Source organism: Chelonoidis abingdonii, chromosome 15 (genome assembly GCF_003597395.2).
Source record: "Chelonoidis abingdonii isolate Lonesome George chromosome 15, CheloAbing_2.0, whole genome shotgun sequence".
Lineage (NCBI taxonomy): Eukaryota > Metazoa > Chordata > Testudines > Testudinidae > Chelonoidis > Chelonoidis abingdonii.
The window spans coordinates 22,207,533-22,222,167 of record NC_133783.1 but is presented as its reverse complement, the minus strand read 5'-3'; the positions used below and the strand labels follow the sequence as shown (position 1 = coordinate 22,222,167).

At 35.9% G+C, this 14,635-nt stretch overlaps 1 protein-coding gene and 1 non-coding gene across 4 annotated transcripts in view; both read right to left on the bottom strand.

The window, feature by feature from the left end:
- Positions 1-14,635, bottom strand: part of CCAR1 (cell division cycle and apoptosis regulator 1) — a 42,515-nt gene that overhangs the window by 3,402 nt on the left and 24,478 nt on the right. For 2 of the 3 annotated variants that reach the window (XM_032795236.2, XM_032795237.2), the window contains exons 13-24: positions 14,097-14,263; positions 13,147-13,357; positions 12,253-12,336; positions 11,168-11,353; positions 8,617-8,808; positions 6,461-6,694; positions 5,986-6,112; positions 4,379-4,461; positions 2,942-3,088; positions 2,518-2,638; positions 1,511-1,696; positions 710-915 (exon numbers count right to left, since the gene is read on the bottom strand). In XM_032795236.2, coding sequence (XP_032651127.1) covers positions 710-915; positions 1,511-1,696; positions 2,518-2,638; positions 2,942-3,088; positions 4,379-4,461; positions 5,986-6,112; positions 6,461-6,694; positions 8,617-8,808; positions 11,168-11,353; positions 12,253-12,336; positions 13,147-13,357; positions 14,097-14,263 — 1,944 coding nt within the window. The remainder of the gene's footprint in view (positions 1-709; positions 916-1,510; positions 1,697-2,517; positions 2,639-2,941; positions 3,089-4,378; positions 4,462-5,985; positions 6,113-6,460; positions 6,695-8,616; positions 8,809-11,167; positions 11,354-12,252; positions 12,337-13,146; positions 13,358-14,096; positions 14,264-14,635) is intronic. The other variant, XM_032795238.2, reaches the window with a different exon arrangement.
- On the bottom strand, positions 14,438-14,500 carry LOC116833634 (small nucleolar RNA SNORD98). Its single transcript, XR_004375739.1, has one exon. It is a non-coding gene; the product is annotated as a small nucleolar RNA SNORD98 (small nucleolar RNA).

Genomic DNA, 14,635 nt, shown 5'->3' with positions numbered 1-14,635 from the left:
CTTCCAAGATGCCATATAGTGTCACTGAATGAACCTACAGCTGAAAGCAAGAAACTTTTGAGTTCTAACACCACCACTGCCATTAAGTGTCAGCAATAGCCTACATTTATTCAAGCATAATTTAATTAGGCTTTATAACATCCCAGTCAAGTAGATACATATTATCACTCCAATTATAAATAAAGTCAAACTGATGCTTACAGATGTAAGCTACTTGTCCAAGGCCACAAAAGAAGTTATTGTCACAAGTAGGATTAGACTCCAGGCCTCCTGACACCCAAAGTTGTAGGCCTTATTCACCACACCACAACACCTCCCATGCAAGTCTCTGGAAATACTCCACCTACCTACATCACAAGGATTTCCATATGATCCTTTTGCTCAACATAGGATTTAAGGTGGTGTATGGGACAGATTTCAACCAGTGGGTGATATAAAAAGGTAGAATTACCGTGGTTTTAGATACCTGAACTGTTACTTTTCATAGATAAAGTTGCACCTTAAAATAGTTTCCTGGTTTTCAGATTTTTAAAAAAAAACTAAACTAAACTACTCTATTAATATTTCTTTCCCTTAAATGACCAATATGTATTTATAGCCTTAACTACAGATTAATATGTACATTGTCTGGGAATATTCTGAAAACTCATTTTAAAATAGCTTAGTTTATAAAGCGATTACATATAATAAAGAGTTTCAAGATTCTAACCTTTTTAAGAACGCTGTGTATTTCATCCATAACTGTGGCTAAATTTTTGATTGTCTTATTCAGCTGCCCCTCAAATTGCAAATTGGTATCTTCTGATGTCTTCAAATTCTCTTGTAGTTGGTTTAGGTCTTTTTTTACTTCTTTAAGCTCTCCAGACAGGCTTTTGTTAGAGTTCTCCAAATGTAATATGGTCTTTTCATCTTCATCTTGAAAAAACAAAGAAACAATCTCAAGTCATCTCAAATACCTTATAGTATGTCTCTTACCATTTCTTTCTTCATCCTAGAAAAAACATTAGTACAAAATTTTAAAAGATAGTATTAAGTGTTATCACTAATAAAATGTGATTAATATTTAAGCTCCTTGGAGTTTGAGAAGTAAAATGATCTCTGTGTTATACTGCTCCACATGGGGCATTAAATAATTCACTCCCCAGAAAAAGTCCTCAGTTAAAATAGCCTGATTTTTATGAAATTCAATACTGAACTCTGAACTTGCTTGTTCTTTGTATGACATGGATTTGCACTTAATTTGATCAGAAAAGGCAAACACCATGAAGGACTAACATGGCTAACAATGGTACTCCAACATATTTGATTGACCAATCAAAAGTGTTAGCTGTGCAAGTTCAAAATATGAGAGAAATACGGGAATATAGAATTTAATAATGCATAACTGTTTTATAACACCGAGTTATAAACCAAACTCTAGAATGTTTGAGTGTTAACTACTGTATATGTAGTATTTTATAACAAACATTTCAGAACAATCATGGTATATCTTCAAAGTACATTCTCAAACCTGTTTTCTCTTCCAGCAACTGAAGTTTTTGTTCTATTTCAGCCCGCACTCTTTCACTCTTCTCTAGTTTCTGCAACAGGCTCCCTACATCCACCATAGCTCCATTGTACACAATTAGACCAACATTTTCTTCTGTGCTCTTAGATTCTTGTTTTATAGTAGGGGATGGTAGCAGCAATCTGTTTCCTAAAATAAATTAAGTAATGTTACAAAATATGTAAAACATTAAAATTGTGTTAGTTTTCAACTGACCAGAATACTAAGAATGAAACCTTCCGCCATGCGTTCAAAACCTTCTAAAAAGACCAAAATCTTAAATATTTGAGAACCAAGGTGCTCTCTGCATATGAAAAGAGCAAATGCTGCTTGCATAACATTCTTCCTATCCTCCTTTTATTGAAGGATGGCTGCATGAATTGGACTCCATGCTAAGGGAGAGGGGTAGAGTGGCTGCCCTTTGTGGGGAATGATACTGCAAACACGTTCCCCACAGGTAAGTAATCATGATAATCAGCAAGCTCATCCACTTTCCCATTCCAATATACGGGGTTTGCACAGTAAACACAGCAGAGAGCATGGGGAGCCAGAAGCCCTGGGTTCTGCAAACTGTGCAAGATCTATGTAGTCTTCACAAGATCTGCTGGTTTGAAGGGCTGAACTTGTAACTTTTTCAAGGGAATACAAATTTTATCCACTTTTATCTCTGTAATACAGCAGTGATTTTAGGTGAAGTTTTGCAATCAGAGAAATTAGTACTAGCTACCTAACACAGAGGTCCCCAAACTTCTTTGTGCCTCCCCCATACCCCTGTCTGTGCCCCCTGCCCTGCCAGCCACAGTTGGGAGCCAGGGATGGGGCCAGAAGCAGACACAGGGTAGAGTGGGGCTGGCTGGCACTGCCTCCCCACCCCTGTGGGATGGCCCAGGTCCCACCACACCCCTCTGAAACATTTCTCTGTACTCCCCACCTCCCCCAGGGGCACGCCCCACAGTTTAGGGATCACTGACCTAACATATCTTCCTGCAGGGCTTCAGACTCTTCCTGATTTTCTTCATCTTTTGAGGTATCAGTTAATCTTCTGTAAAAGCAAGATTCTCGAAGTACTACCTTATTAAGTAGTTTCTTAACCTAAAAAATGGCAAAGGAGATCAATATTATGTTACTTTGTTGAATAATGCTATAATAGTTTCATATTTAAAATAGTATTTTTAAAAGAAATATTTGATTTAAAATATTAAATTAAGTGATTGCGTTAAAATGCAAAAAAGCCCACTGACTGCAACTTTAAACAAGGGAAAAATTAATATTTATAACAGCACTAACTTGCCCACAATGAATATGGAACAACTTTTCAATATATTATACACTCTTTTTTCTGCAGCACTCCTGCCTCATTGTAAAACACATTTCTATATAAATATAAAACAGAACCTGAGCACGTGAAAGATGTAGTCCAAGTGTATACAGTATCTCCTCCATGTCCTTTTCAAGAAGGTATCCACAATGACTTTGATCAAAATAAACGAAAGCCATCAGAAGATCCCTGTTAACTGTAATCATCTGTGTCTTATCTTTCTCCTATAGAGAATACATTGCATATTAATTACAATATCAGCAATATTAGTTACAATATCAGTGTTTCCTATTTCTTTATATACAATGACTAGAGTGCTTGGATTAACAAGGTAGATTCCTGCTACCAATTTTACCGTTTACTTTATGAGTCAAAGTTGCTACTATTGCCAGTATTTTACACATTAGGCTCAAATATAATGTAGCTTCATTTAGTATGACCTCTCTCATACAAGCTATACCCAAAAATTCTTTAACAGAATTAAAGCACAGAAGACAGTTTTTTGTACATGTAAACAGGAAAATATTCTTTTTCCTTTTGCTCAGGCTACCATGGATCTATCAAAGGAACATCCCTGCAGCAATGGTATACAAGTGTCCCCCTAGACAATGCCCCCTTAAAAACAATCTCAAATCTTTGAATTGACAATTATTTTCAAATCAGAATACCCATAACTATGATTAATGAACATTAGAATCACACGAGATCCTAGGATTGATCTGCAGTTCCGCATGCATGTTTAATATTGTTTTTACACTTCCTTAGCTTAAGAGAAAAGGTGTATGATTAAAAATCTGTTTTACTTTCTGATTTTTGGTACATAAATCCTAGATTCACTATGTTATGGTTAGTTTTCATTGTTCTGAACTTGGAATGTGGCGAAAAGCCATGGTTATTTCTGAGGAACAGGCTCTCTTTGTGTACGAGGAGACTTCCAAAAGGACTCCGGACATTATAATGGAAAAGTTAGTTTATAGCCTAATATTTTGTTGCATTAGAAGAACATCTGATTTACTGAGACATGAACACAGAAACAGCTTCAAAAAAGGAACTAATTTGGGATAAATCACAGAAACCTCAAGGGGCCAAAAGAAACTTAAGTGGCATGAATGCATAGGCTGGGCTAGGCCACACTTCTTCCTACCCTACTTAATAGACAGAGGCAATTTCACTGGATTTCTGCCTGCCTCAAATTAGCAGTTAAAGTCAGACCAGTTGTCTCTTTTATGGATGGGAAGGACTTACCCACAAGTCTTTCTAGCTAATTAGTACCCCACCTGAGAAATTTTTATTATGAGATAAAAATTTAAAATAACTTATGAGAATTTAGAAGAAAACATATTTAAAGTTAGTCTTCAGAAGCATTCCCCTCTAACTTATTTAGATGCAAAGTTTCAGGCTAAAAGGAAAGTTTTTGAGGGAAACAAGCCAGTGAAAACAGATTACATAATTAAAATGAAGGCGCAACCTTTAATATTAAGGCTACGTATAGTTATAAAATATGCAGTAAGTACTTTATCTTTAGAAGATCTCTCTTTGCAGTGTCGGTTTCCCTCTCTTCTATCATCTCGCTTGTTCATTTCCTCATCATCCCGGTCTAAAAAACAAAAAGTGGCATTCAGCAAATTCAGAGTAAATTAGAGTCTAGAACCACTATTTCAAATGCTTGTGTATGATTTTTAAAGGAAATACAGTTTGCACAAAAAAGTGATCAGATTACAATATTCTCTTCCTAAATATGAAATTGAAAGGTAAAATGTCATTTAGCAAGATTATAATTAAAATACAATTTTTTTTTCTTTCAGCCTACTTTGACACAATGCACTCAAATCTGTCAATTTTATCTTTATATATTTTTCAAATTTTCATATGTAGGCTTGCTTTTCACATGGAAACTAGACGGAACATTAGATAAGCTAACTTTAATATACTTCAAGCGCCACCATGTAAGTGAGTAAGAGCCACAGAAAGTCATGCAACTTCCTCTATTAAGGCTCAAGTGTCTCTATATGAGGCAGTATCCTTATTTTTATAGTTATTATTTCTCCTATTAGGAAAATGGTATTGCTTACTCTCGAATATTTTCCATAATGAAAAACATCCCACCCACATAATCAAAATCATGTGTCTAAAAAGTCTCCAAAAATCAAAAGTTATATCCTAATAATTAACCCAAATGAGAGAAAAGGGTAAGAAAAGAAGATAGATGTTTTACTGTAAGTTCATTTGATTGTGACATTTAGGTTCTCAAAAAATGAGTTATTAAAAGCTTTAACAAACTGCTTCTTGTAAGGTAGGCAATATAGTACTAACAAAATCTGAAACAGAAGTGAGAAGTTTGGGGAAAGCAGGGCTGGCTTAAGGTATACAGCACTGCAGATCTGTAACTTGGGCCCCACTTCTTGGGAGCCATAGGATCACTTCCCAAGTTTTAATAATAAAAAAAGTTTTTCACTTTCACTGTGGAATCTGATCCAACTGTAAACTGCTGCAATGGTGTTTGCTCAAATCTGCTGACAGCTTGACACTAGCTCTGTGAGGTGTGAACTGCCCCAAACAACTCAACAGGGTGTTCACTCCAAGACACACCAAACTGAGGGACTCTGTCTACATCTCTCCAACAAAGAGCGTGTATATGGTAAAAGAATACAGAATGTCCTTCCCATTTATCCTCTCCTGCATTGATGGGCAGGGGGGACAGAGGGCCACAGCTGCTGCTCCTGGAAAACGGAAGAGGTTTCATTCCACTGTTGCTGCTTCTTTGGGAGGAGATGGAACCAGAAGCCACCAGTCCAAGTGGAGGATGAAGGGACGCAGAGCCAAGGGGACTCTCTATTTTATGGTGGCCAGAACCCATGGATTGTGGTAATTTGGCTCAGGAAAGAAAGCATAAAAACACAAGCCAACGTTTTCAAACTTGGGTGCATAAAGTTAGGCACTTAACAGGGCTTCAATCCTGATTTTGGCCGTTCAGAATTACACCACCACAAACAGTAATATTAGAGTGTCTAATTATACCAGTACTTTAATTTTCTAAATTCTAAAGCTCTCAAGTTCAAAAAACATATCCAGACCCAATACAAAAATTCTGAAGAAGTCAAAAAACTTTCACATAATATACCATCATCCTCATCTTCAGCATCTTCTGCTTCCATTGGATCATACTCTTCCTGATTATTGTCATCTTCAGTTTCTTCTTCATCTTTACTATCATCTTTCCTTTTATCTTCCCTCTGTAATGAAAATGCCTAAAAATTAAGCAATCAAAAGATGGGCAATCGCAAAATGAAAAAATCTCACCAGAATTAAAAACCTCAATACACTACATATATTCATCCAAATTAGTATGTCTAATGAATTTAAATAATTTTTACAATGTAACAGCTGCGACACTCAGCTACAACAGTAGACACTTAAGATAAAATGCATAATTGTATAGTTCTTAAAGATTAGAACTACCGTATCTGAGCAATCTTGATCCAGACAAATTAATTAACACAAAAACATGAAGTCCTGGAAATTGCAAAGTAAAATACAGTAAACTGATTATTGCTTATCCAAGCAACAGTGTTTTTTTACATAAACTAATTGCAGACCTTCCTCTCTTCTTTATCTTCCTTCTTATCTTTATCATCTCCAGATTTTCTCCTCTTAGGTTTTGGATCATCATTTTCGTCATCTTTTTCTTCCTTTTTATCTTTTCTCTCCTCTTTTTTGCTCTTTTTATCTTTTTTGTCCTCTCTCTCTGGAAGGGATATCAGTGCTTTGTAGATTCTGACACCAAAATCCCTTTGAAGCATTTCATTGAATAGTTCTGCAAACAATGAAACCTGAATCAAAGAAACATGAGAAAGAGCTGGTGAAGAGAGGTATGATATTCTTTTAAAAATACAGTTACACTGTATTTTCATTTAAGTAACTATCACTCCTTCCTTATCAAAATTCCTATCACATTAATCAAAACGTGGCACTGTATCAGAGTAACACACTGTTTATCTAAAAAAACCCAGTTTGTTTGAATATGGCCATCTGAAAAAGGAAAGTTAACATTAAAAAAAACATTTAAAAAATATATTGCAGCTCTCAGGTCCCAGATTAATTTTTATTTTGCTATACAAATTAAAAAACAAATACTTGTATAGTACGAGGAGGCAGATGATATGATTTGCTATTGTAACAAATACTTAGTTTAAGCTACACCAGTTCCTAAAGTTAAGAATGATGCAGAGCATAAGAATTTGGGGGAGCGGGGAGAAGTGAGGGAGAGAATGTGGACAGGGAATCAAGAAACTGTGCATCATTAAAAACAAGTTAAATGCAGAAAGCAAATTATATCCACACAAAGATAAAAGACAATACTGCCTTGTTGTATCAGAAGAAAACAGTACCGGCATTTAGAAATGTGAATAAAACTATTTTTAAAATGCAGATTTGCAAAGCATAATACAAAAATTAATACAAATCAATCAAAAGCCATGAGCAAACAGTCAATTCACATATCTGCTTCACAGAAAGCCTGTGTACATAATTTAAGTACTGTAAGATTGGCTACAACTATTAATTTATTTTGACTAAAAAGTAGGCTTGTGAATTAGTCCACATAGCAAGATGTGACTGAGTATTACAAAAAAGGGTTATATGAAAACTTGTGCAAGAAAAATAGCACCAGTTAAAAATAGAAGCCGGGGGGCGCGGTCAAGATGTGTCAAGAACATAAGGAAAATATCAGTAGACTTGATGTTGGAAAATGCTCAAAGGGGAAAGCAGAGACCTGGTAATTATAAACCAGTGAGTTTGAGGTATGATAGAGGAATACCGGAAAAGGAAAAACAAAATAGTCTAAAGAGGTTTACAAATGATAGTGCATGTGGCAAACACTATGGTGATCTACAGATGTCATAAAATATTAGTTAGTTATCCTAGAAAAGCAATTAAGTACGAATTCTGAGCCAAGAGTATGTTCATTAAAATACTACACATATGTAAACAAAGCGTAATTACAGATGTCTGAACATGATGCTTGTCATTTAAATAAAACCAATACAATACTTAATAGTTATCAAAATGCAGTATCTGAAATACCAAGGTATTTCTATACACCAAGAGGAACAGCTATAGTACCTACGAGAGTGACTAGCAGAGACAATCATGTAAGTTCCACGAACTGCTTATGTACTAATATGCAAGACATAACATTCTGAACATGTAATTAACACACTCGTCTCATATCAATACGCAAGATACTCATGAGTACAGAAAAAATATCCAATTGGCCTTACAACTTCAGGAAAAGTTCCCTGTGTGAGTGTGAGAGAGAGAGAGAGAGAATCAAAAGGGAGAAACTGAGAATCTGTGTTTCTTTTAGAATTTATAGGGCAGTCCTACTCCAGTGATAAATGTGGTACCAATACCTACACAGTTTTTCCCCCCAAGTACGGACCAAGGATTAAGCTTCACTTGAAATGTGTCTGTTTTTACACTAGTACCTTAATATTCAGAATTTCAGGATACAGTTGCTAACATGAAAATAAGGATTCAGTTGTAGTAGTAAGTTATAGTAGAATCTGAATATTATATTATGTAATCCTTTCACTGCAACAGAAATACAGTCTAAGAACTATTGCATTTACAAAGTACTTACTCAAATATTTGGTGTGAAAAGTTGGTATTTCTCAGTATAACATCCTACTACACTGAAGTCGCTAAAATTGCATTTCATTATGCTGTACTAGATACAAAGTAAACAAATTACCTCAAAAGAATGCTCTTTGTTATCCTCCAACCTGTAATCCAGAAGAACACTAAGAGACATAATACTACAATCAAATTTTCCACTTTTTGCTGCCCAGTTAGGATGTACAATGATTGCTGGTTCATCAGGCAAGATGTATCGTCTCTCTCGTCGTTGACGCTCCATTTCTTCCTGACGTTTCCTCTCTTCTTCCTAAAAAAATAAAAAAACATTTTAGAGATGAAATTTCAAACCATATAATAGCTTTAAATGCTCACTGCTTTTCATAGAATGGATAGAAGGCTTCAGTGCTGGGAAATTTATTAACAGAGATTGTGGGCCAGTGGCTCCTACAGAGAGTAGGGATGCTGTCCAGTGTCATCCTCTGCTTTTGAAACTCTGTTAGCCAAGGCAACATTCCATAGGGTATATGGGAGCACCAGATCCTCTGTAAGGAGCAACATGCAAACCTCTACTAGCACATGGTGCTAACTGCAGTGTACTTGCTTGATAGCTGGAATGGGACCAAATGATGTCCCTTAGAGGTATGATATGCAAGCTGGCAAGTTAGCAGACATTCCCAGGGCTCTTTTGAGCCCTTAAATTGCTTACATAAGAAGAGTAAAAGCTCCCTACACCACCTTCCCCCAGTGCATATAAATAGTACAGATTTACCTTTAGAAGGTAAGTGGTTGATTTTTTTTTTTTTTTTTTTTTTTTTTTTTTTAAGCAGGGTATCGTGTTATATGCAATATCTCTAGATACAATGGCTACCGACTAAACAAAGAAATAAAAATACCATTTTTTTAATGTGATTGCAGTAAATTTCATCTTGCAGCAAAAAGCACACAGATTTTAGCTTTTTAACTGCTAGGCCGAGAACATGAAAGTTTTGCTGTTTAAAAATACTCAAGCACAGTCTCTGCTTGCTTTTAAAAACAGTGCATTACTCAATGTTCCAAGAAACAATGTGACTGCTATATGAAGTTACTCATATTCAGGTTTGATTAACTTGGTTGTTAATAAACACTTTTCTGATTCAACCTAAAGGAAGGAAAAATACCAAACTTATCTCTGGGGAAACTGTCACTCAGCACAGCATCAGTGGCCAGAGACATGCAACAAATATACCTCAAAGGAGAAGGAACCAGCAAGGTTTTCAGGGCTGGCACTAAGAAAAAAGGAGTCACCTTCCAAACTGAGGGACAAGAGTCATTCACAGCACAAAGGTTTCCAACACCGAAGTACTCCCTGGAATTATGGTGCCTCGTTGCTTTTTTGGGAATCAGCATAGGGTCTTGGGGGTAGAGATGATTCTTCAGTGCTACACTATCTTTTACAGAGCTGTAGTAAGAGGAACTGAAGCCTCTACCTGAGGAGGACTCAAATGAACCATCAGAGATGGGCCTATGGTCAGTGCTATGTCTTCAATTGCCTTCTCAGAGCAGGCTTTTCAGTAACAATGATGCCTGTGGCAGTGAGGGTTTCAGTTTTGGGCACTGAGGCAAGTCTTTGGCATCAAAGGAACAGGCAACTGGTTTTCTGGTGCCAACAGATGCACTTTAACATCTTTGTAAAGTGTCTGGTGACAATGGCATCTCACTTGGTCCTTTCCTTAAAGCATGATTTCAAATGCTTATGAAAAGGACAGATTTGAGCATTCAGCTCTTAAGATCTACTTCAGTAGGAAGAGCTGAAACCATGTCCTTCTTACATGTTTTCTTATTATTATTTGGCACCCATCACTGAATTACCTTTGGTACCATGGTATAGAAGCAGGGCACAAGGAATAATGCACCAGGGAATTGCCTTCTGCCAGACATCAGTCATGGAGTTTTGTTGTTGGAATGGCCATCCCAGAGAAGCAGGAATGCTCACTTCTGGAAGCCAGATTTTTTTATGCAGATCAACTAGAGACACTCTGTGCAGCACCATGCGGAACAGAAAAAAACCTGAACAAAACTACTTTGTGAATATGGAAACTACCACTATATTATATGTTGAAAATTTAAAACTATGATTTAGCCAAAACTTAAAATTTAATTTTCAAGCCAGAGAATGACAGCCCTAAGTCTGCAACTAACAATGGAAAGGAATCAAGGTACTTGTGGTCCTATAGCTTTTTATAGGATTAATTCTGAACATTTTTCAAAATGGTCACTGAAACTTGTAGCACCAGAAGTGCATACCCCATAAGAGGAAAAATGTGCAGAACCAATCTACTCAAACTCCCTGAGCCTCTTAATGTTAAAAAAAGAAGTTAAAATCCTACAAAATAATTTATTTTCTGTTCCTCTCAATTTTTTTTTAAATGGTCTGAGTAACTTATCTCAGGCATAGCTATTTTCAGTGAGTTTATATTTCTGAGTTGGGTTTACTGAGGTGAAAGTTCAAATGACTTAGCTTAGACAAAGGTTTCATTACAAATCAGCAGTTCAAGTTAGAGCAAAAGCCCTTCCGGCCCAGACTCTCAATCTGGCTAGTGGAGAACTATAAAATCTTGATTTAACTATTTCCCTCTCCTGCATTGCATAACATTTTTAAATTAAACCAAGTACATCTCAATACCAACCTCTTTGTCATCTTCAGATTTCCTATCCTCCTCCTCCTCATCCTCTTTTTCAGATTTCTCTAACTCCTTCTGTTCTTCTTTTTGTTCTTCTACTTTCAGTTGCTTTGTCAGTCGGGCTATAAGTTGGGATTTTAGTCCTTTAGAGCTAAGAGTACGACTTTCTAATTCCTTGCGAAGATCATTTACCTAGTAAACAGAAGTTGTGTAAGCAGTACTAATGGATGCTATAGCAATATACATAATCAATAATGCTGAAGTCAGAAATGCAAACATTACCTACAGTCTATTAGCTAATGAACTCCTTTTTCATCAACATTGGAACAAACTAAATATAAAAAAAGTATTAATGGCAAAACACATTAGTTCATAGGTTTCTTGTTTCATCCCTTGAAGCCCCTCCTTTTTCTAGAAGGTATTTTGGTAGCGGTAAGCAAAAAGTTGGAGATTTCATTTATTTATTTTTCACTATTTACATCTACTGTGGAAGGAGTTTTGTTTTATGATGTCTACTGAAGTATAGTTTTGTATATTATTGAGCATATTTAATATGAGAGTTAAATTATGTAAGGATCCAGAGGAACTTGTAAGCATTACTTTTTACATTTGTATACATCAAAATATGTTATATAAATAAACTAATTCCATAGGAAACATGAATAAAGAACTTTGTCTTCCTAAACTAACCTTCTTCTAAACACCAAAGAAGGAAATCTCACTTGAGTGTAAGTAAGTATATAGGCCAGATTACTGTAGACTTCACTTTCAGTTAAATAAAATCTAACTGATTTCTTTAAATTGTGCACAGTTTGGAGACTTTCAATGAAATAGTTACAGCTCCTTTATTGGAATCGTAACAGACACTAACACACAACTTATATATTCGGATATCATTAAAAGAGTTGTTTACCTATAAAATTAGGAAAGAAGATAAAACAGAAGTATTGTTTAACTTTCAAAAAAACTGCCGTAGTTTTAAAAGTATGAGTGAAGAAATGTATCACAACTTTGGCTCTTGCTATCAATAATGTTCTTAAAAATAAAAATATACTGTATAATTAAAGACACCTAAAATATTCAACGGTTACCTTCATTGTTTTTGGATCCAGTTTAGACCAGTGGGTAGGAGTAGAGATCTCTTTAGCTTCCCCATCATCCTTTTCCTCTTCATCCTGGCAAATAAAATTAAGAAAATCATCATTCAGAAAGTTTAAGAGTAATTAATTTATTTTTTAAAATTCTGTTGCTGATCTGTGGCAAGGTCACAAATGTTTCAGTCAGACAGTCTTCTCCTAAAGTTATTGTTTAGACAAGTCCACATACACACATTCTACCACTTCATAACTGATCACAGTGCCACTCATCAGCCAATAAAAGCCAGATCTGTGAAACGCAAAAGGGTGATAAATAACACCACAAATAATATCAGGGATACACAGACACTGCTGGTCTCCGCTAACCATACAGTGTGTGATCTTGCCCCAATTTTCAAACATCCATAGTCACTCTTGATTTAGTCAGACCTTTCAATATCCCAAGATGCTGATCAGTCACGTGGCCTGAAATTCAAGTGTTTCAGACTAATTCTTGTCCAATTTCAAATACCATAATTAGAACTGGCCACCAGAGAAATTTTAGAAATTTTAGAAAATGGCAAAATATTTAAGACTGCTATTAGTACTGAATCTCACTCAACAACTGGTTCCAGATTCCAGCAACTAGTTCTAAGATAAAAACAATATTCTGCGCATCAAAAGCACAATTTATTTCCATTTGTGGTATCAGCACACACATTAAAAGTTAGTATACTAGCTGAAATAAAAAGAACATTCACTATACTGCTGAAAGCTGGTTTACCAGTCATTGTTACCAGTTATGTTCCTCCTATGTATGTTTGTTGTGTAGTATGTGGTGTGCATTTTGTGCCTGTGTTCCTGTGCCTGTGAGAAGCAGAAATAGAAAAAGGGATTAGCGTTCAGTGCCTGTTCTCCATCAGCCTCCTTGCGTTCACCCTGAAGCTTCTCGACCAGCTGCTGCTTGTATCCTCGGGAGAGGGTTTCCCACTCTGAGCGGGTGGGAAGGCAATGCCAAACATCCGGGAAAAATAAAACCACTGTCTCCACATGAGCTGGAACTGTACGCCCCTTGTGGGTCTCCTCAGGGCGATGGTAGCGAATCTCTGCAAAACGGTACCTGTTGCAAGGGAAGAAGCATGTTGGAAAAAAAATTCTACAATACATTTTAAAGAGCCTAGTTCACTTGTAGCACATCAAGTAAAGAAACTTTGCTGCAAGAATCTGAGGTTTATCTAAAGAAAAAGTTATGGAAGCCATATTTTCTCTTTTGGCACATTTGTACAATGTATTGCAAGATAAAATGGAGATGAGTGAACAATATGCTAACTGCTATAGGTAAACCGATGTACTTGCCAGTTTGTGTTAGGAAATATAGTTCTCAATTAACAGGAAAAGTTGAAACACTTAAATTCAGTGTTAAATAGAAACTTCATTCACAAATTGGTAAAACAGTGGTAAGTGTTAAACACAGGACAAATAAACTCATCAAGAAAAAATATGGCTATATAACCAACAGCTAATTATTTACAAAAGAATAATGAAATGAAGTTCTCTTGTCGATCTTCTCCAGCTATGCATGAAATGGAAAATATTTTCAACATATAACCATTACAAAATTACAGCATAACATGTACAAAATTCAGAATTTTTAATTAGTTCTTGATGCATTATTAAACACATTTGGCACCAATCAACCTCTTGTTACAAAAGAGAACATCCCTTCAAGCAGTTTACCTGCACCACCACCGGCTGCTAATAAAGAAAAAATGGTTTAGGTTTTAACAACAGTTCTGTCTAAGAATAATCAGATAACATTTATTTTTATAACAGATTCTGTTTTGGAGAACGGTACTTACCATTGCGTGCACACACTTAAGTCAATGCCTGTTAGAGCCTTGCAACAACGGATAGCAGTCTTAATCAGCACAGAGGGGTCCTTTTCTGGATCAGGTCCATCCAGTGATGGGGACCAGTGTCCTCCAATAGCCATAGCTTCATCTTTGCCTTTCATACCCACTAAAAACTGGATAAAAAAAGTCTCCTGAATGTTTCCCTGATAGGGAAAAACATTTCCCCAAACTGTAAGAATAAGACTATAGAGTACACAGAGCATGAAATATACATCTAACTTTGAAGTCCGTTAGTAGACTACAAAGAATTATTCTGAAATCCATACCTAAAAGTCTCAGTCAAGAAAGAGTTCAGCTAATTTTTTTCCACAGCATTTCAGAAATGGAATAGGTTTAAAACATCATTACTCATTCTTGATTTGCAAGACTTTCCATTAAAAAAATTACTTTATAGGCACAGGATTATGCCATGGAACATTAGTTTTGTAACATGGCAACATGCAGACAAACCTTTATGATAAAAGGTAAAAATAATGTCTCAATTC